This window comes from Rhamphochromis sp. 'chilingali' (assembly GCF_963969265.1).
Source record: "Rhamphochromis sp. 'chilingali' genome assembly, chromosome: 11".
Classification (NCBI taxonomy): domain Eukaryota; kingdom Metazoa; phylum Chordata; class Actinopteri; order Cichliformes; family Cichlidae; genus Rhamphochromis; species Rhamphochromis sp. 'chilingali'.
In genome coordinates, this window is record NC_137938.1 from 15081776 (window position 1) to 15101851 (window position 20076).

General features: G+C 41.9%; 1 protein-coding gene across 1 annotated transcript in view; it reads left to right on the top strand.

Moving 5' to 3' along the window:
* The window catches only part of znf407 (zinc finger protein 407), a 165372-nt gene that overhangs the window by 101221 nt on the left and 44075 nt on the right, over window positions 1-20076 (top strand). Inside the window, exons 7-9 of the mRNA XM_080895504.1 lie at window positions 4983-5066; window positions 7160-7280; window positions 13730-13908. Coding sequence (XP_080751630.1) covers window positions 4983-5066; window positions 7160-7280; window positions 13730-13908 — 384 coding nt within the window. The remainder of the gene's footprint in view (window positions 1-4982; window positions 5067-7159; window positions 7281-13729; window positions 13909-20076) is intronic.

A 20076-nucleotide genomic window follows, 5' to 3' on the forward strand; every position in this document is an offset into this window, starting at 1 on the left:
ATACCATAATAGACCCATTTCTGTAATATACTCACATATCTATATTATTGCTAATATATATTGTAATATATCTATATCACTAAAGCACTTCTGGATGGATGCAAACTGCATTTCGTTGCCCTGTACCTGTGCATGTGCAATGACAATAAAGTTGAATTCTATTCTATTCTATTCTATAAACTTCATTGGTCGTCTCAGAGTCAGTCTAAATCTTACAGTACTTGTTTTTCAGACACATGCTTCAAAATAGAAACATTCACACTCACCAGCTCTGCACCACCAGCTTCACCTTTCCTACTGTTTTCCCAACAGCTTCAGTAACCTCATATCCTTGATTTAATGTGAAAACATTCTACTGACTACAAGAAATAAATACTTATTAATGAGGGTTTGCTTTAACTACTTGCAAACTTGTAACTGTGATTGGCATGAAAGTCATCAATGGTTCTAATGAGTCAGTTGATGGGTACTTAACTCGCCTACGATATTTTTTTCCTTTTGTTCTTCTTACTCTTCCTTTCCCTCCTGTACATCATTTATCTGACTGCTTTCTTTTCTAAGATATCAGCCGTTAACATTTGCTTGATAGATAATAGTCATCCCATGGATACGAGAAAAGGGAAAGACTTGTTACTCATGGCCACTGATAATTGGTCATGAAAATGTGCATATTAATGATCCTGAAACTGACTTCATGGACCATTGTTAGTCAGTGGTGCTAATTTTGGCCGTTATTCAAATATATTGTTTATAAGGTTGGGGAAACCTGCAGTCAGGTGAGGTTTCTCCCACTGAAAACGCAACGTCTAGATGACCAAAATCAAGTTAGTGGGATCCCATGGATAGAGTTGCTGATTGTGACATGCTGAGCCCCGCTCCCTAAAAGGACAGCTTAAAAAAAGTTAAAATCTCTGCGCTCCTTCTCCTGCCTCTAATGGGATTCACTGTTGCTCTCTGATTTGTGTGTTTTTTATGTTAATCATTCTCTGCTCACAGACCAGTCCGAGGGAGGGGGGTAGAGGGCGTGGATGGGGGATCTAGTGGTCGACAGCCGCCAGGGTCATTTGTAACGGCTGATGAATGAGCGGCTCAAAAAAATAAATAAGTGGACTGAATCCGACCCACCCAGTTTTTCCCAGGCTCTTGGGCATTGTGGTGGTGGTGGTGGAGTGCATAGAGGAGGTCTGGACACAGCGACAGGGCCACAATTGATTTCCTCATTGCTTCAGTTTGTCGCTTAATCTGGCGATATGCTGATAAATCTTCACACTTTGTCAATTAATTTCCCTGAAAAATGAGACCCAAAATGGCGAGCACATCAATACAACAGCGGATTCCGTGTCAAAAATTAAGCGGTAAAATTAATTGCCCTCCCATCCGCTCCTGCTAAAACATAACTAATGAGGGAGGCAATTATAGCTGCATGCAGACTCCTCCGGGGTTATTTAAAACGCACACAGGCGCACACATATATATGTATCCGCACACACATGCAAAGAAGGGTTGTATATTTTGACTTCAAAGTTCTTTTATTGTCTCGCAATAAGGCGTATTTAATTCCAGTAAAGGGCGGAGAGTTGAGGTGTACCATGGGAACAAAGGAGACGAAGTGATAGCTATTTTCAAATAGCCCCCCAAAAAGTTTAAGGGCTCTGAGTGCAAATGTATTAGCGGGAGCTGTGTTTTTAGGACATTTTAGTGTGTGGATTTTGCGCACACTCAGTTGCATAGCTGTTCGTGATCTGTGACTTGAATTGCATTTGTTTGCAGCTTTGTATATCTGGCCTTCAGGACTGATGTATGAGGTCAGGGTTCACAGTCTCAAATGAATTCAGGCTAGATCCAAAGTTTAAATTGGTAAAGGATACAGATATGTTTTTAAGGTGAATTTTTTTTTGAAGTTATAAGAGTCATTAGTGTACCTATTAAAGGCAAAGGTTAACCCGAGTCATGCATGCTTGCAGTCAATTCAAGGTTACAAGGTGACTGAAAGGTCTATGTTGCTTTTAGCAGTCAGATGTACAATGTTGATAGCAACCTGTCACTTTTTTTTTTTTTTTTTAACTACCCCACCTCACCATCCCCACCCTGGTCCTGGGAGTGCTCCACCCCGCAGAACAACAGATGAAAAGCGCACATGTAATTTATCGCCAACGTTTCCTCCTCAAGAATAATTGTGGCGACCGCGGCTGGGCGTAGGGATCGATGGCTATAGATTTTTCTGTGGTGGGGTCTTGTAGCGTTGGGTGTAATGAGAGATGGAGAGGGCGGAGGAGGGGACCCACGCTGTTATTCTGATGGGGAGAAACGGTCTGATCGAGATGCTTAGTAACTCATGTAGAGTTTAAAGACACGTGGAATATAGGTGTTATTTATTTATTGATTCATTATAGTCAAAGGCCTTGAAAACCCAGGTTTTCTGCAATCAGTAGGATGCTAGATGGGGAAGAAAAAACCTTGTTTCACAATTACAGCTGTGGTTATGTTTCAAGAGTTCTGTGTGGGTCCTGTTTGTGGTGCTTGATACAGAATTTTTGTTGATTTTGTTTTTTTTGCATCAAAGCACACTGCACAGTCCAAAAGAAGGTTAATGCCTTCTTTTTTGACTCTGAAACTCATGCTAAAGCTACCAAAGCAAAGTAGTCTTGTTGCGTACGGTGTTTAATCATGATGAATCCATGTTATAGAGAACCACGATACTTTGATTCAGCTTGTCCTGCAAGCTTGCTCTGCAGATCTTATCGTTCTATAATGCGTTTGTAAATTCGAGGAATCTTTTCACCTGATACAAAGAGTTTTCTTTTTTGTGTAGCTACATAAAAAAAAAAAGCAGACTGGACATTCATTTATATGAAAACATTGCTCCTTTAAAGGCCATCCACACAGGGACTGAAAAGTGAACCTGTATGAATTGGTGAACAAATGCACCTTTTTAAGGCTGTTTTTCTCCCCTCTAAGTGGCACTGCATTAAAACTCTTCTCACAGTCGAGTGGCTTTAAATGGGTATAATAGAGGAAACTTGAGGCTGCTTTGTCTCTGCGGATTCAGTGAAAGCTGCTATCTGTGCAGGAGAGGAGCAGAGCACTACTGAGGCCCAGCTGGAAGAGTCACCCAAATGTGTTATCAGTATGTGGCGAGAGCTGGAGTTCAACATCAGCATTTAGCTGAATATTTAAGTGATGGAGAGCTCAGCTGCACGTACCGTGTGTGCTAAAATGGGCGACGCGGCGCCCACAGTGTTTTCATACATGTGCAGGTACACAACATGGACATATATCACACCGCATGCAGTTTGATTTGTGTGAGGATTTGCATACACATCTGTGTCCATTCTCTAGATGCGCGCATGCATTTCCCCGAGTGCATCTTATCACAAATGTTTCTGCCGTGTGTGTGTGTGTGTGTGTGTGTGTGTGTGCAGGAGTGTGTGACTGGCTGTGTGCAATGGCAGTCACAGAGAAAGAGAGAGAGAGGTAGACAGAGGGAGTGTGAGAGAGAAAAGACCATCATGCTGTTAATGACAGAGCCAGATGCAGAGAAGAGAAGAGAAGAGGAGTGTAAAAAAGCTCTCTGTGCTCCCCATCTGGAAGGCATCGCCCCCAAATGAAGTTGTACAAAACCATCCCATTGATAATAAAGCTAATTTTTATGGCTCTGACAAGTATGTAATTATGTTCAGCGGTGCTTTTCAGATTTTATCACAGTCAATAAACCACACTGGCAATTTCCCGTCCCCCATTTGACATATTTACACGGATCCATCTGATTGGAGGAATTAGTTAGCTATGAGAGCTCTGATGGATATACACTAGTGATCTGTGACTTCTGCTTGGCTCATCTGTTAGCCAACTAGACCCTCTGCTCATCTGTTCAGTCTGTCTCTTCTTTTCTCGCCTTCTGCCTTTCTCCCACTTCACACATTTTCCCTGTCGAACCATTTTCTCTCCTCTTTGTCTTAACTCGAGCTCTCAGATTTTGCTCAGTGGCTCCTCGGCTACCATTTCCACCGAGAGTGGGATTGCTCATTCTTTCCCGCATCAAACTTTTCCACTCAGGGGATTTCATAAATCAAATTCAACAACCCTTCACTTAGTACCACCCTGTGATAATTGAGACTGCAAATTTACTGTTTAGCTAGATCGTTTTTTGAGTCGTGTTAATTCAGTATTAAAATTAAAAGCGATTAAAAGTATAATTAAAGGACAGATTAATTATGCTGATCTTGATTTGAGGCAGACAGAAGGAAAACACCTGAAACCTGGATCATTTTCATCAACAGTGTAGATTAACATGCTCGAGTGAACGAAACCAGCTGTAAAACCAGTTGTTTTTTTCATTCTAAGTGACTTCACATTCCTAGCATATCAAAATAAGTTTAAAAAAATGGGCATTCACTTAAAGAATGATACAGAACAGACTAAATACAGATCGTAAAGGTTTGATGTCCTTCTGCATTTTCAGAAACTAAAAATAAGCAGTTTTTGTTGCTTTATGTCATTTTTCAAAGACATCTTTAATTATTCCCCCCCCCCCCCCCCCCCCCCCCCCCCACACACACACACACACACACACACACACACACACACACACACAGAATACTATAGGGTGTTTCAGGTGTACTCTCAGGTCCATAGCTACCAGCAGATGCCTGCTTTTACAGATTTAGATGAGCTTTTAAGTGCTTTTTTTGCTGTATACATGTTATGTTCACTTAAGGTGGTATGGTAAACCTTGGCTTTGTTCTGAACCTCTTTAATTGCTTCAGCTTCAAATTTTTAATTGACTGAAATTAATCTTTAAACCATTTTTTAATCTCTTGAATGTGATTTGCGTTTGAATGAGAGCATTTCTGCAAAAACAAAAGCAAATTAAGCAAAATATTTTTCCCTGCGTATAATTCTGGTTTCTCATCCACTCTGTTTTTCACAACCGCTGATATCCCTAAAGCACTATGTTTCTCTCTCACTCTCTATCTCTGCAGGAGAAAAGTCTTATTTATGTGACCTGTGTGGTTTTGCGGGAGGCACCAGACATGCCCTCACCAAACACAGACGCCAACACACAGGTAAGCACCGACTCACACACCCTGAACTCATGTTGGAAACTTGTCTTGTCGCACAAACTGATTCCCACGTGTTCATGCCTTCACCATGTCAGAAGGTGTTTGACACCGAGATCCGAGCAGCCGTGTAGTTTAGGCAACCGTTTGCCCTCCCTCGGTCGCACACATACACTCACACACAGGCGCATCAGTGTGACATGCTGCTGTCAGTGATAGGCATGTGTACCAGTGTGGCTGACTGAATCTGAGATTTTTAATTTCAGTTATCATTTCACCATGTCATTCTGTCGCTTAGGGAAATTGCATTTTTCAGATAGGCTGTCAATAACCAGTGTTTTTTTGGGGGGAAATTGAGATAGTGAAACAAATACTGTTCTTAGCCGTTGTCTGGCAGGCGTCCAAGGATCAAGAATCCTGTTATAAATATTCATTTAGGTTTTCATTATTCATTTTGTTTGCTCCTCAGTTTTGCTGCCATTTTTTCCCCCTAAAACCGCCAATTTCTGTCCTCCTCTGCCACGTTGACACGTGTCAATTCCACTGATTTAGCCACATGTCCAAATCTGTGGCGATACAGGTTCACATGAAGGGACTGTCCTCAGTTTGACAGGTGCAGATTTTTAACGACCAGTGCTAATATGAATATTTCTGTGTTTGAAGTCTCCTCAAGCAGCTTTGTTCAGGTGTTTTGTGTTTTTTTCCAATTGGAAATTGAATGGCTAATCTTATTCTCAATATATAAATGTCACTGAAGCAGTACTAAAGAAACAGCGGATATAACAAAGTTCCTTTAAATGTCACGACAAAAAAAACAACAAAAATACACAACTGCCACAAATAAAATTAATTACAAGTAAAAAAACAAAAACCTGTTTTGTTTGTTTTTTATTCTTACACTCCAGACAAACATGATAACCCACATCATTAGAGATACCTGTCTTGTGTAGGTCCCACTGGTGCTGCCAGAACAGATATGACCAATCATAGCATGGACTGAACAAGTCCTCTGAGGGTATCAGGTACCAAGATGTTAGCAGCAGATCCTTTTACTCTTGTAGTTGTGAAGTGAGGTTGGTATCCTGCTAATAGGAGGGCTGTATGTTTGCATTGTTTAGGTAAGTGGAACAAAGTGACGTCCACTTAAATGAGGGGACCCAACGTTTCGTCCCACTTCTCTGTCAACTTGCCTTCTTAGCACAGTTCATGCAGGTTCTACCTCTTCCCTAGGTGAACAATAACCATCCAGGTGTCTCTGTTGTATAAATGTCTCATCAGACCAGGCCACCCTCATCCTTGTACCACATAGATACCCACTGTTTTCAGAGTTCTTTACAGGTTTTTGGCTGTGCAGCCCATATGCTATTTCTGTAGATTAATGGCCGTGCTTCAGTTACGGAAATTACAGTACAAACAGTAAAAAGCCTTATCTGGATTACCATCAAAATCTCACTCATTGTATTTTTTTGAAATCTATACATAAGTTTCCGGTCCTGTTGAGAGATGAACTGATTTGGTTGAAAACACAGCACTACAACCAACTGATACTTCCACTTCTTACAGAACACACATTTCAGCTGGATCTAAAATATGTGTTTAACTCTCACAGAAGAAGTTGAAATGTAAAGTATTTGTTTATACATAGTTTTACCATTAACCTTATATTGTATGCTTTTATACAAGTGACTTTTCTTTGAATCCCAGCCTTTATTGTTATTCAACTTTTACTTAAAAATATAAGAAAACTTTCTCCACTTACATCCTTAAATGGCTTTTCTTCAGCAGACGCAAACCCTGTCAGAGCTTTTCCCTTATATGTTTAACTGATTTAAAATTACAGCTTTCATACAACAGTTGACAAAACCGTGTGTTTAGTCTTTGTATAGTCGAGTTTAACACAGCGCCTCATTTTATATTTACTTATTAATTAAAGTTTTTTTGCAGCACCAGAGGGACCTACACCCATTGTCAGATAAATCCTGCTACCTGCTATCTCTCAATGTATGCATGTTTGTTTTAGCTCACATTAGTGGGTCACTACGGTCTCATCACTGCTGTCTTGTCTGTGTCTCTTATCTTTTCAATCCCTCCGCCCACAGGAGAGAGGCCCTTCAAATGTAAGCTCTGCAACTTCGCCTCCACCACGCAGTCCCACCTATCACGGCACAAACGTGTTCACACCGGGGAGAAACCGTACCGCTGCCCCTGGTGCGACTACAGGTACCGCCTCATTGACCTCCACACGGTTGGTGGCGCTGATGGCTGCCACCGTGGCACTGATGATCAGAGGGTTGATAGGTGGGGATAGGATGGGGATGTGGGGGGTGGGTTTGTAAGAGTGTGGTGTGTGTGTTGGTGAGATAGCAGGTGGCATTGTGGGGTAGTTTGGTGGGTTGGTGGAGAGGGTGGGGTGTTAATGCTAGTGGCTTTGAGTGTGTGTGTGTGTGTGTGGCGGGTGGGTGGGAGACGTTGAGGGCAGACAGGTCTAATCTCCACAGCACGGCTCCATCTCATCACTCTGCCATCATCAACAGGCCCAGCCAGATTTCCCCAACACACACACACTCTTACTCTCCCTCACACACACACACACACACACACACACACACACACACACACACACACACACACACACACACACACAATGTCACTGTCACTGGCAGGTCCCTGTCATTAAAACACCATCATACCGCATCAGTAATTACACAGGAAATTGTCGGTGAAATTGAAAAAGTTTTGGCTGGCGTTGCACATCTCCATCTCTCTCCATCTTTCTCTGTCTCTCTCTCCTCTCCTCCCCCCTTCTGTCTTTCTCTCACCCCGCGCTTCCTCGTCAGGATGTGGCAGAAGAGTGTGAAAGGGAATGATCTCAAACCCATCATTGGTTTTAGATGTACTCTTCATTCGTTTTTTCCCCTCTGTGACAAAGTCATTTCAGCTGTTTGCTACACCTGCTCCGCCGTAGTGAAGCACTTGACTCATTTCATCTGTCTTTTGTATTCAGTTCAACTTGGGGGAAAAAAAATGAAATGCTGAGAAGTAATAGTTGCAGTCAGGCTATTCTTCAGCAATTATCAAAGGATTTTATCTCCCGGTGTCCAAAGATATCACAGAACGTCTCTTTTGGGTATCGTGTAGGAAGCGACTAGCATAGGTCTTTTATTGTTTAGTTTAAGTTTAATTAAGTTTCATTTCTGAGACGATAAATCCTGCTTATATTTGGTTATGCCCTGTATTTAATCTAATTTGTTAACACAACCAGTGACTGTATTGTCTTCCTGATTGGTTGGCTCAACTCTGTGTTTTACTACTACAGATTTTTTCCCAATATTTTGTCAGAGTGCAACACTGAGATTGACCTTTTCGTTGTTGTTGTTAGGTAGTTTCTAGCATTAAGTGTGATGTACCTCGTTCTTCTCCTGACTCTAAGTATCGTCACGAGGTGAAACATTTATTTTTGAGCAAAATGCGTGTGAAAGTTATCAGATTTCACTGTCTTTCATTTTAATGTTAGGAGCATTAAGTTTTGTTGCTTAAAATTCTGCACACTAAAGACACACGGCTCTATAAAAATACAAAGGTCCCTCTCGTCAGGTCAGTGGGTGTACGTGCAAAAGAGTCACATAAGGATCAGATTTTATAAGATCCTCAAGCCTACATTTTACTTTTGTTTAAATTTTAAACTCATATCAAACCGCTCCACTGATTGAACCTCACAGTGGGAAAGATACTGTATACAGACCTGTGATCCTTCACTGATACATAATGATTGTTACAGATAGCAGCAAATGAAACAGTAAATTAGAAGCCCAATTAACATTTTGGTGGCCTCCGAGGGTTTAGAGAGGTCCCGAAGGGAGGAAGAAAGGTGGGAGGAGGTGTAGGGACGTTGTGGAAAAGCCCTGCTGGGCTCGCTAATGTGAGGATGAGGAATTGAATGTGTGGGGCCCTAGACACCCGTGAGGGGTCCCATCTTTGCTTGGCTTTTATTGTCTGAATGCATTTTTAAAACCGTGACGTCTCTCGTGGCCTGACCGTGATAAGGAGCTGGTAGATGAGTTAGCCTGTTTGACCTTGTAATACAAGCCGGGCTTATGAAATATATAGGATGCAGCCATAGAGCAATATTGAGTATTGAAGCATTAATGAAGCAGCTAGGTGACTGACAGTTCTTGCCCAAAGAAAATGTATCTGTTTTATAGATGTAGCATGTTAAATGGCAGCTATGTTTCTCACTTAATGCAGTATTATCCCCATCAAGGCTGCTTCTCAAATGCATGTAAATGAGCAGGGAGTAAATGATCTATCAAATGCCACTCATCTACCATTCAGACAGAGATAGATAATAGAGGGGGGATAATTATAGATGGGAAATAGTGGTAAAAATATTCTAATGATATTGCACCGTGAGTCCTGGGCTGTCAATTAATGATGTCTATTTGACTACTCTGCAGCTGTTTATGCAAGCTGCGAAACTTCTTTGCTATAATTTTTAAGAAATTGTTTTTATCGCTCACAAAGAGGAGGATTTTTTTTCCCACTCTCTTTTTTTCTCATTAAAGTCACAGTGGCATCTAAAACGGCCTAATTGATATGTAGCCTCTGAATCCTGCACGTCGCCATGACTGTGGGGCTGGTTTTGTTTATTGAATGCCGCACCATTCATGTTTCAATCTACCTGTTAAAGCAGTGTTTCCAATTCAAGGCGACGGCGGCTTTGAGGACGACACGCTCGCTGTCAGTGGCAGGAAGGTTTGCGACCTTGTAAAAGTGAAGTGAGAGACGAAGGAGGAGGGAGAGGCATTAATGATGATAACTGGGCCTCCCTGGCAGAATAAGAATCCAAATAGCACCAGTGATCCAAATACAGACCCTGCACCCCCCACAACTCTTAACGCACACAAAGAAGCGCATTTAAATCTCCTCTAACGAAGCGCCTCTCAATTACACCTCTCCCATTACCATACAGTCTTTGGGAGGAGGAATATGGAAATGGCTTAAATAAAGGGGGGAGAGAGAGAGGGGAGAAGCAGAAAGTGGCAGAGAAGGGGTGATGTAGCCGATGAGCATCAGTATGGCTGATTCCCATGGTGAGTGCATGGGTGGGGGAGGAAGTTGAAACAGCGTTGGACTAATTAATACAGTGTATAGTAGGAGGGCTGGTGTGGGCTTTCACTAACTGTGACACCTGCTGACTCCTAAACGCACGTTGTGTTGTTTTAATATGACAATTACGCCATTACCATATCTGAGAGATAGCATGGCCCCCCTAGGAATCCACCCGCGCTCTCTTTAGAACCTTTTAGCTCCGCTTCAAATTTTATCTATTTATGCTCCCGCTTTCGAATAAGAAATCAGCTCACTTTTGGTATTAAATGCATTTTTTAACAGCATCATTTGTGTTAATTTAGGAGCATGAGACAGTTTAAAGTTCTTTTTTTTGTCCGTATGCCAATGAAAAGTCAACAGATGGCCGTGATTTGCCTGTGAATCTGTTATTGTTTTGCTTATGAGGCTGATAAGAAAGTAATCACAGCAATTTTTGACAGTTTTTTGGATAAAATATGAAAATGACAACTAAGGTCAGTTCCTGTAGACACTTTATAAAGCACATGCTGCTAGTACGTGGTTGGACACCCTTTTGCCTGCAGAAGTACCCCAATTCTTTATGGTACAGATTCAACAAGGTGCTGGAAGCATTCCTCAGAGATTTTGGTCCATATTAACATGACAGCGTCACACGGTTGCTGCAGATTTGTCAGCCTTAAGCCTATTATGTTAGTCTCCTGTTCCACCACAGCCAAGGTGCTCCATTGGATTGAGATCTGATGACTGTGGAGTCCATTTGAGTGCAGTGAACTTACTGCCATGTTAAAGAAACTAGTGTGATATTAAGTGAGCTCTGTTACATGGTGCATTTTCCCATTGGAAGCAGCCATCACATCATGCGTTCAATGTGGTCATAAAGGGATGGACATGGTCAGCAACAATACTCAGGTGGGCTGTGGTGTTTTAAGAAAATGTCCCTCACATTATTGCACTGCCACCGGCAGCGTGTACCATTGAAGATCAAAAAATGGATCCAGGTTTTCATGATGTTTACACCAAATTCTGAACCTACCATGAAAATGTTGCCTCAGCTTCCTGTTCTTAGCTGACAGGTCTAGTGTGGTTTTCTGCTGCTTTAGTCCTTCTGCTTCAAGGTTTAACATGTTGGGCATTCAAAAAAGCGATCTGTATGCCTTAGTTGTAATTAGAGGCTGAGTTACGTTCGCCTTCCTTTCAGCGTGGCTGTTCTATTCCAACTGCTGGCATCACCCAGTCATTTTCACCCAGAGATCTGGTGCTTAATAGATATTTTCTTTTTTTGGACCATTCTCTGTAAACCCTAGAGATGGCTGTGTGGGAAAATCCCAGAAGATCAGCAGTCTGTGAAATACTCACACCAAACAGCGTTTTTGTCTGAAAACGCTCCGCGTCCACACTAGCGTTTTCAGACGTTTTCACAGAGTTGTGCGTCCACATTGAAACGGACGAAAACGCTTACGCTCCAGTATTGCGCATGCGTGAAATGCAAGAAGATTCAGCCTGCCTCATTTCTGTCTGCCGCTTATTTACTTTCCAGCTCGTTGAAACGTCGCGGTAAAATGACGAGGAAAAGCACAGAGTTTTTATAAATGGACTAACAATGAGGTGGAGTTGTTGCTGCGAGTAATACAAAAGTACAAAGTTGCAAAAGCAAGTGAGAATTAAAGACTTCGAAGGAAAGCTATCTGAAGCATGTACAAACTGATATTAATCTTTAATATGGCTGTCAAATTAAGAGCAAACAAAACAACTGCTGTATAAACCCTCCGCTGTCTTTGTTTAATTGGTCACATGACTGCATCACATGACTAACATGCGTCATCGTTTTCGAAAGTCTCCGTTTTTGCTGTCCACACTGCGACGCATAAGCACCGTCTTCAAATGTATGCATTCTTGAGAGCGTTTTCATTCAGGGAAAACGGTGTCTCAGTGTGGACCGGAGGCCAAAACGGAGAGAAAACGATGCGTTTTCAAACAAAACACATTAGTGTGGACGTAGCCAAAGGCACTTAAATCACCTTTGTTCTTCATTCCGATGCTCAGTTTGAATTTCGCAGGTTGTCTCGACCATATCGAAGTGCCTTGTGATTGGCTAATTAGATATTTGCTTTGGCGAGCAGTTGACCGCGTGGAGGTAATAAAGTGGCTCCTGAGTGCTCGTCTGTAAAGTGTTCTGCAATCCACTGGCCAAACAGACATTTCTTTATTTGTTAGTGCTCTGGGTCAACGCTCTCAAAATGTGTTTGTTTCATTCTTTTGTTGAGACTGCATCCAAAACATGGTCTTGAGCCTCATGAAGAGCCCTCATTGTTCACTGCTGGCTGGTCCTTATGTGTTTTGTACAGCATAAACAGACACCAGTGAGGGCCCGCTCTGTATTTTTAATTTTTTTTTCTAGGCCGCAGTGGAGCCAGGCTGGACTATGGCCCCCATGATGGAGAGAGGTGTCTCTGGAAAAGTGAAAACAAATTCTCTCCTTGGCTGGTGTGAGCTATGGTACTGTGAGGCTTTATTGTCCCAGCCAAGGTGATAAGGGAGAGTAATTGCGTATTATACTGTCCGAGAATGTCAGGTCCAAACTGAGCACGAGTGCCCCATCCATCAACACATGATTGTGTGCGAAAGTGTGCTCTACACCGCACATGCTTGCTTGCATGATGCATTAAATGCACGAGCGTTTGTGTGTGTTTACGGATTCATGTCTGTATATTCGAACTTGTGTAGCAGTGTCAGAGATTTATTGTTTTATTTTGGCTCAAACTGGCCTTTCTATATGTCTGTATTCCATATGTATGTATGTGCATGTTTGTCTTAATCATTCAGAGCTTTACTTATGTGTGTGAGTGTGTTTGTGTGTGTCTATGGGCAGGTTTAGATAGAGCCTGGGAGCAGGTCAGGCAGCGTCATTAATCAGCAGAGGTTTGTGTGTTACTCTCTGGGCTGACATAGTTACATCGTATACCCTGCAGTAGCTCCCTGCCCTATCTGACTGGCCCAGAGACCCACAAACTCAGGCACACACAGCATACAACACTAATCCTATATAGCTTTCATACAGCTGCAAATGATACATACTGAATAACAGATGCCTTCAGACATATCTTTGTAATGCAGTCAATGGGCCTCTAGATGCACAGTGGTCTCGTAGCAGGCGCTGTCCCCAGCACCATTACACAAACAGCTGAAAAACTATAAGAAAAGAAAGTAGCAGAGCAAAATATAAAGGCGTGAAAGAATATCAAACATATCTACAAAATGTAAATATTGTTTCTGTAACAAGTGTTTGCTGTTCATGAAAGAGTCTTTAGTCATGTGCTGCTTGTAGTCCAAACATGGCTCCTCTCTCCCAGCTTGATTTTTTTTTATTGCGTGTTACTGTGTGAAGTGTGCCCATGTGTGTCTGTGTGTCATTACATCATTACAGATAAAGAAAATGTTAGTACAGCAAACCTTTTTTGGGAATGTTGCCAAGTGTTGATCTTGTGTTTTCTCCTTCATGACTCTCATCTTTAATTCCAACGTTTGTTTTTGTTAATTCCAAAATGGAATTAAGCCTTTTTATCTTTGTTTGTTTCACTTAGATCCAACTGTGCAGAGAATATCCGAAAGCACATACTCCATACGGGAAAACACGAGGGCGTGAAGATGTACAACTGCCCCAAATGTGACTATGCCACCAACTCTCCGATGGAGTTCCGCAACCACCTGAAGGACAATCACCCTGATATTGAGAACCCAGACCTCGCCTACCTGCACGCAGGTAATGTGCTGCTAAAAGAAATAGAAAGTGTTTCACAGATGTCTCCATATCATCAAGGATTCTTCTGCGTGGCGAAGCAGAATTCACTAATGCACCATGGCAGCTAGCCTGACATCCGTCTGTACCCCCTACTTTGGTCCGTAGTGCCCCCTTCACAGCATCTGAAATGTCCGTGCCCCGTAAACAAAAACACAAAAAGAAGGACTTCTAAGAACATACTGTCCCTACATTTAAAAACAACAGTGCCTTTTTTCTTTCTTTGGTGATGTGCAGCTCCACTTGCTTACCTGAAAGTTAAAGGATGTTTTTTTGTTATTTTGTATGTATTAAGTATTAATCCATTCCAATGAATCTATAAAGCTCTTTTTAAAAACACAAGTTTAACAAAGTGCTATACAAAGTACCAAAACAGAAAACAATAATAGAATAGAAGGTAAGAAAACACAGTTTTAACTCATTCTGAGTTAAAAGTCAAGAAATAAAAATTCATTTTAAGACTTTAAAAACAGGCAATGTGGGGGCATCCAAACATGGGCAGAGAGGTCATGGGGCTATCATTAAGCATGTGGATGCATTTGTAGAACACGGAGCTTAAGCATGTGATACACAAGTCAGAAAATAGGTTAAAAATAAAAAGATGCCACAGCATTATGTTTTATGGAAATTTAATTCATTTTCTCTGGTTTTAACCCATGATAAAAATCACAGGTCATCTTATTATTCTTGTGCCATTATTTCACCCTATTTGTCTTTTGAATCCATATCTACGAATCCTTCTAACCAGCTCCTGGATGGAAACAAAGAGATACATTACAAATGAAAGGAAAAACCAGCAGAGGGTCTTAGTGCCACCGAAACACCTTCAGTGTGACTTGACAGTGATTCACCATGTCTTTGGAATAAGGGTCGAAAACCAGTTTTCAATTAAATTCAGTTTTTTCATATAGCACCAAATCACAACAGTCATCTCAAGCTGCTTTATATTGTAAGTTAAAGACCCTACAGGAATACAGAGAAAACCCCAACAATCAAACGACTCCCGATAAGCAAACACGTGGTAACAGTGGGAAGGAAAAACTGCCTTTTAACAGGAAGAAAGGTCTGGCACAACCAGCTTCGGGAGTGACAGCTATCTTTTTCCAAAAGATGTTTTATCATTCGGTGTTATGACGATGATGAAGAGAATTTCAAAACTCTTTTATAGGCATTCGGCTGTTGAGTTCAATCACTGCAAAGGCCATAGCACATGATTCACATCATGAATTATGTGCTTCCTAACATGCCTTTCTGTTCTTCTGCTTTCCATGTTAATGTGCACTCACTCACACACACACACACAATCACACACAAACACACAAATTTGTAAATGAAATTTGAAGTCATTCTGCTGAATTAAACCACCTAGTTTCCTCTATAGCACCTGTCTATGCTCTTTTATTTCATGGAGGTCTGATCTTCCAGCCTCTTTGAGTGCTTTTTTTGTCAGTGGATCGAGTCTTCTTATTCAGTGCTGATGGAGGGCACCCAGCCACAAAAAGGCAGCGCTCAAAGATTGCTGCTGTAGCCATCCCTGCCAATCACTCAGGCCATAGTGACAGATGAAATCTTGTTCCTCCTCTATTGGTTCCTTTGTATCCCAGTGTTCTTTCTTTTGTCCTTGAACGCCACCAAATCCAATCGGCAGAGTGCTTGTCCTTCAGAGGAGCAGAGAAGACAGCCTTTATCCTGTTATCCCTCTGACCTTACATAAAGGCACTAGAGTTGGAGGAGAGCACCATGGGAGAAAAGGCCAGTCAGGGACATGCTGGCTTTCTGGCGACGCCGTGGTGTATTTCCTAGTGAATTTGAGTGGATTTGGATGGTGTCCTTGAAAAGTTTGTAGTTATGAATTTCTGAAACAGGCTTATTCTTCCCATGATTTCCATTTGTCAAATTTAAGGACAAACTTCTGTCTTTGATTCTCTTTTTCTTCCACCTCCTAACCTCCCTATTCAACCTTTTACCTTCAGCTGCTTTTAAACACGCCTCCCTCAATATGCTCTGTACCCTCTCACCTTTAACCAAAGCATGCCTTTATGTCTCTTCTTACCCTTTCACCCCAGAATCCCCTCACCTCTGTTTGTCCTCATGCATGGCTGACCTTTGGTGGAGAAGACTTTTTCACAGTTTAATTTTATGTCCTTGTCTCTCTTCAAATGACCTGGTGAGCCATATGAGAACACAACGTTTATGCCAAGTAAAGGACATTTCTCTCTATGTGTCCAAGCCGGTGCTATAGCAGGCTTCATCCAGTGTGGGTTTCGGATTTCAGAGTTGCCGGAGGTCAGATCTTGTCTGGAATGTGCGTCGCCTTTCAGTCATCTGGAGGGAACACATCCTCCTCTTTCAGTCAAGTTAAGCAGCATATTTTCAAGATGTCATCGTTACACTCTCATTCATATTCAGCTCACGGCACACCACAGATGTGAACCAAAGAATGACAGAAAAATATTTAAAAATGCATCTGATGGTGTTTCGTACCCCAGAAAAAAAAGTCTTCCATTGCAAAGTTTTTTGAAGGAAACTTCCAATCCCACTCTGCCATCATAAATCTATTACCGTTTTATGAAACATGGCCCTCTGATAGAGACGCATAAATACGGCATTGTAGGAGTTCGGGAAAATCAACAACTCTTTACCTGACCAAAGCCCTCAGACTATAGAGGGATTTGAAAGGGCACTGAAAGCACACTTGTGATCTCTCAGTCTTTCAAAAGAGGGGAAAAGGAGGTGGTAGCAGAAGGAGCAATTCTTCATCTAAGTAGACAGAACGAGACCAAAAGAAAGAGACAGGGAAGAAAAGATTAAGAAGGTAGATGTTGAATTAACCTGCTTGTGATTGCTCTCTGTCAGAGTGGCACCAGGGCCAGCAGCGAGAGGCAAATCATCTGTGATGGCCCTTCCTGCTGTTCTCTCTTTGAAAGACACAGATCAAACGCACCCTAGTCACGGGCCCTTGTAGCCCCTCGCGCCGGATTGATTGACACCCGAACGTCTCCTCCGCTGCTCTCTTTCCATATCACTCTCTCTTTCTCCTCCCCCCCTTCTTTATTCAGCGTCGCACTTCGAATTAGAGCCCTTCTCGAGGATGAAAGCAGAGGTCCTTTGCAAACCAAGGAAGAGAGGGAATTAGACCCAGCTAGTGATGGAGGGGAATGATGATTAGAATTTGAGGGGAAGAAAGAAGGAAGGAAGAAAGGAAGGTTAGATGTGCGATGTGCAAATGTTGCTGATAGGACACATTTTAATAAAACTGTAATGACAATTGTCTTCCTTGCGTGATATGCGCAGAGATATGCCAGAAAGAAGTGGCGACGCCTGTGTGATCTAAGCGTAGATAGCAGCGGAGCAGAACTGGAGCTACAGGTACTGGAGCTACAAGAGTGCTGCGACTTTGCTAAATCACCCCTTGACTAGAACTTTCTTTTAGTTAAAATTCAGCAAGTATGGCATGTCTGCTTCAGCTTTGGGAGATGGTATATTCTCTTTTTTTTTTTTGCTATTTCCCTCCAGCGAGGTCAGCTGTGTTTGCCGGGCATTGGCTTTGTTAAAACAGCCTCATGTCTAGTCCAGCACCGAAAATCCACATTTAACACGCACACATGCACGCACAGGTGAGATGTCGCCATTAGCTTTGTCAGAGCGTCTTCATCCCACTATTTTTAATTGTGAAATATTTTCCTAATTTTCAACCAAGGTTGTAATTGCACATCCTGGGGGCATAGAGATCAAATGCTTTGTAATTAGCTAACAGCGACTGAGGATCTGCTGCTTAGTGCCTAAAAAGACAAAGTAAATAAATAAACTTCTTCAAGGCATTGTTGCTGCTTTATGCAGATTCTATTTTCCTTAATAATGCATGATGGATGGCTACTGTAGAGGGCTAGAGGAGGCCTGGCCTTGTAAGTGATGATCTTAATACACAGTTATAACCACAGGCAAATTCATTTGTTTGCATATATTTTTCCTTATTAAACAAATCTGTAAACAAATATGGGTTTCGATGGCTTTTACTTAAGTTATGCATCCGTGCTCCTCCCTGGCTACCCTTCCTCGCTTTCACCTTCTGTTCCTCGTGTAATGAAACATTACTCTCGTGAGTTTCTACTTGCCTATTGTGTTACCGCGGCGTGTTGGATTGTGGAGGACAGGTGTGTATGTCATGCAAATGTGTCCTGGTATCCCAGCGCATATGACATTGTGTCGACGTTGTGAGAGAAGCCACAGACACCGGTGATAAAATCAACATCTGTTTCTAATAACCGTGTGTTATATGTGACACTTTTCTATGTGGAATAGGATATGTGTCGGCGATGGAGGGGGGAGACAAAAACACGCAGTCCGTCACTGTTTTTTTATTTTTTTTATTTAAACACCAATAGGACATCAAGTCTTCATTGTTCGTGATAAACTCGTGTCTTTGTGTCACCGTCCTTATGTTGCATTCATTTGATAGACGTTAATGAAAAAAGTGACTCTTTTCAGCACTGTGGAAAATTAAGAAAAAAGGGAAAGACTAAATGTGCTGATGCTGTCTCAGGGGTGATTTAGTTATATTGAGCTAACAATGAGGGATTTGAAGATTTAATTGGTAACAAGAAAAGTATAAAAATCATTTCACCAAAGAAGGAAAGAGAAAAACTGGATCGAAATAGGTTGGAATTTTTGACTTATAATCTAGTAAAAATACACCATAAGCAATATTTCCGCCGTCCATATGTGGCTTTATGAGTGAATATGGATTGTACGTACAGTATCTCAGTTTTTATAACACTCCCACTTAGTTACATTAACAAATCTAATTAAGGAATATTCTTCATTTATAATTTGAAACTGTCTTGACAAGAAGAGACGAGATCTCGTATCTCACTGGGTACTTTCTGGCAAAATAAAGGGTTAAATAAATATTAATTAAATTCGAGCCTTAAATACCACACTTTAAAGCAGCCGATCGATGTTTAATAGATTCTTCTTTGCATCCACACACCCGTTATGCTGTCTTCTTTGAGATATTATAACTGAAAAGCAGCTGCTCACTGCCAGTGCCCCAGGAGACAAGCAGCAACTGATGTGGGGGTTAGCAAAGCACAACCATCAGTTGCATGAATCTCAGAAAACCAATACAGGGCCGGTCTGGGCCGAGCAAGCAGCAATTCCTGCATAATGACCTGCTCCAATGAGCGTGAAAACTTCCCCAACCGGCTGCATTTATCACACATAAGCTACAACAAACGGCCTTTTGTTTCATCCACTTCTTCCATTCCCTTCCTCTTGGTGCCAATCTCAGAGCCTCCTCTCTGCCATTTAGTGGCCGTTTAGAGTTTTTACTGACAAGTTCCATACACTTGGTTTGGGCACACAGAAGCAGGAGGTTTCTGACTGCCACACGCGTGACATTATTTCTGCATTTTCTATTTGTTTTGGCCGTGGCAGTCGTGATTTTTTCACTCGGGTAAATCCTGACTAGGAGTGTTGTCATCGACCTCTGTATGAGCCCGTGGATAGGTTTGAAGCAGATTGATGACACACGATATAGTAGACTCCCCGGTGTTGCAGCACCACAGTTAGTGTAGGTGAGTGCTTATGTTGCACTGTTCTAAAATGTTGCAGATGGCGTATGTAGGACACTTGCACAGTGTGATAGCAAGACAGAGGAGTGAAAACTGTAAGGATCTGCACAGGTTTCTAGAAAACAAAAGCGTTATTTTCATCATGGTCTTTGGAGGTTATTACCAGACCACTGATTGTGTTCAGTGATGCTGAGCTTGATTCAGTAGTTAATAAGATTTTTGTCTTTAAGATTATGGCAATATTTCATGGAAAACACCAGTTTTGTTTCGATGCACCAGTCCTGTTGCAAACTCCTGCTGTTCAAATACCCTAATTGCGGTGTGCCTGTGCACAGAACTATTTAAATAGTTTTCATTTTAATCAGGAAATTAGCTGAAAAGTATCTGCTGTTTGTTTGTTTTTGCAAAAAGACTTTGAGTGTGCTTTTATACAAGTGCTAGATTTTGGCAGGAAGGCAAATAGACACACACAGACACCCCGCGTGAGTGACATGAGGCAGGGATGCTCCGAGGCAGGCCTGCTCCTCAAGTATGGGACAGTGAATATGGGACCAGACAG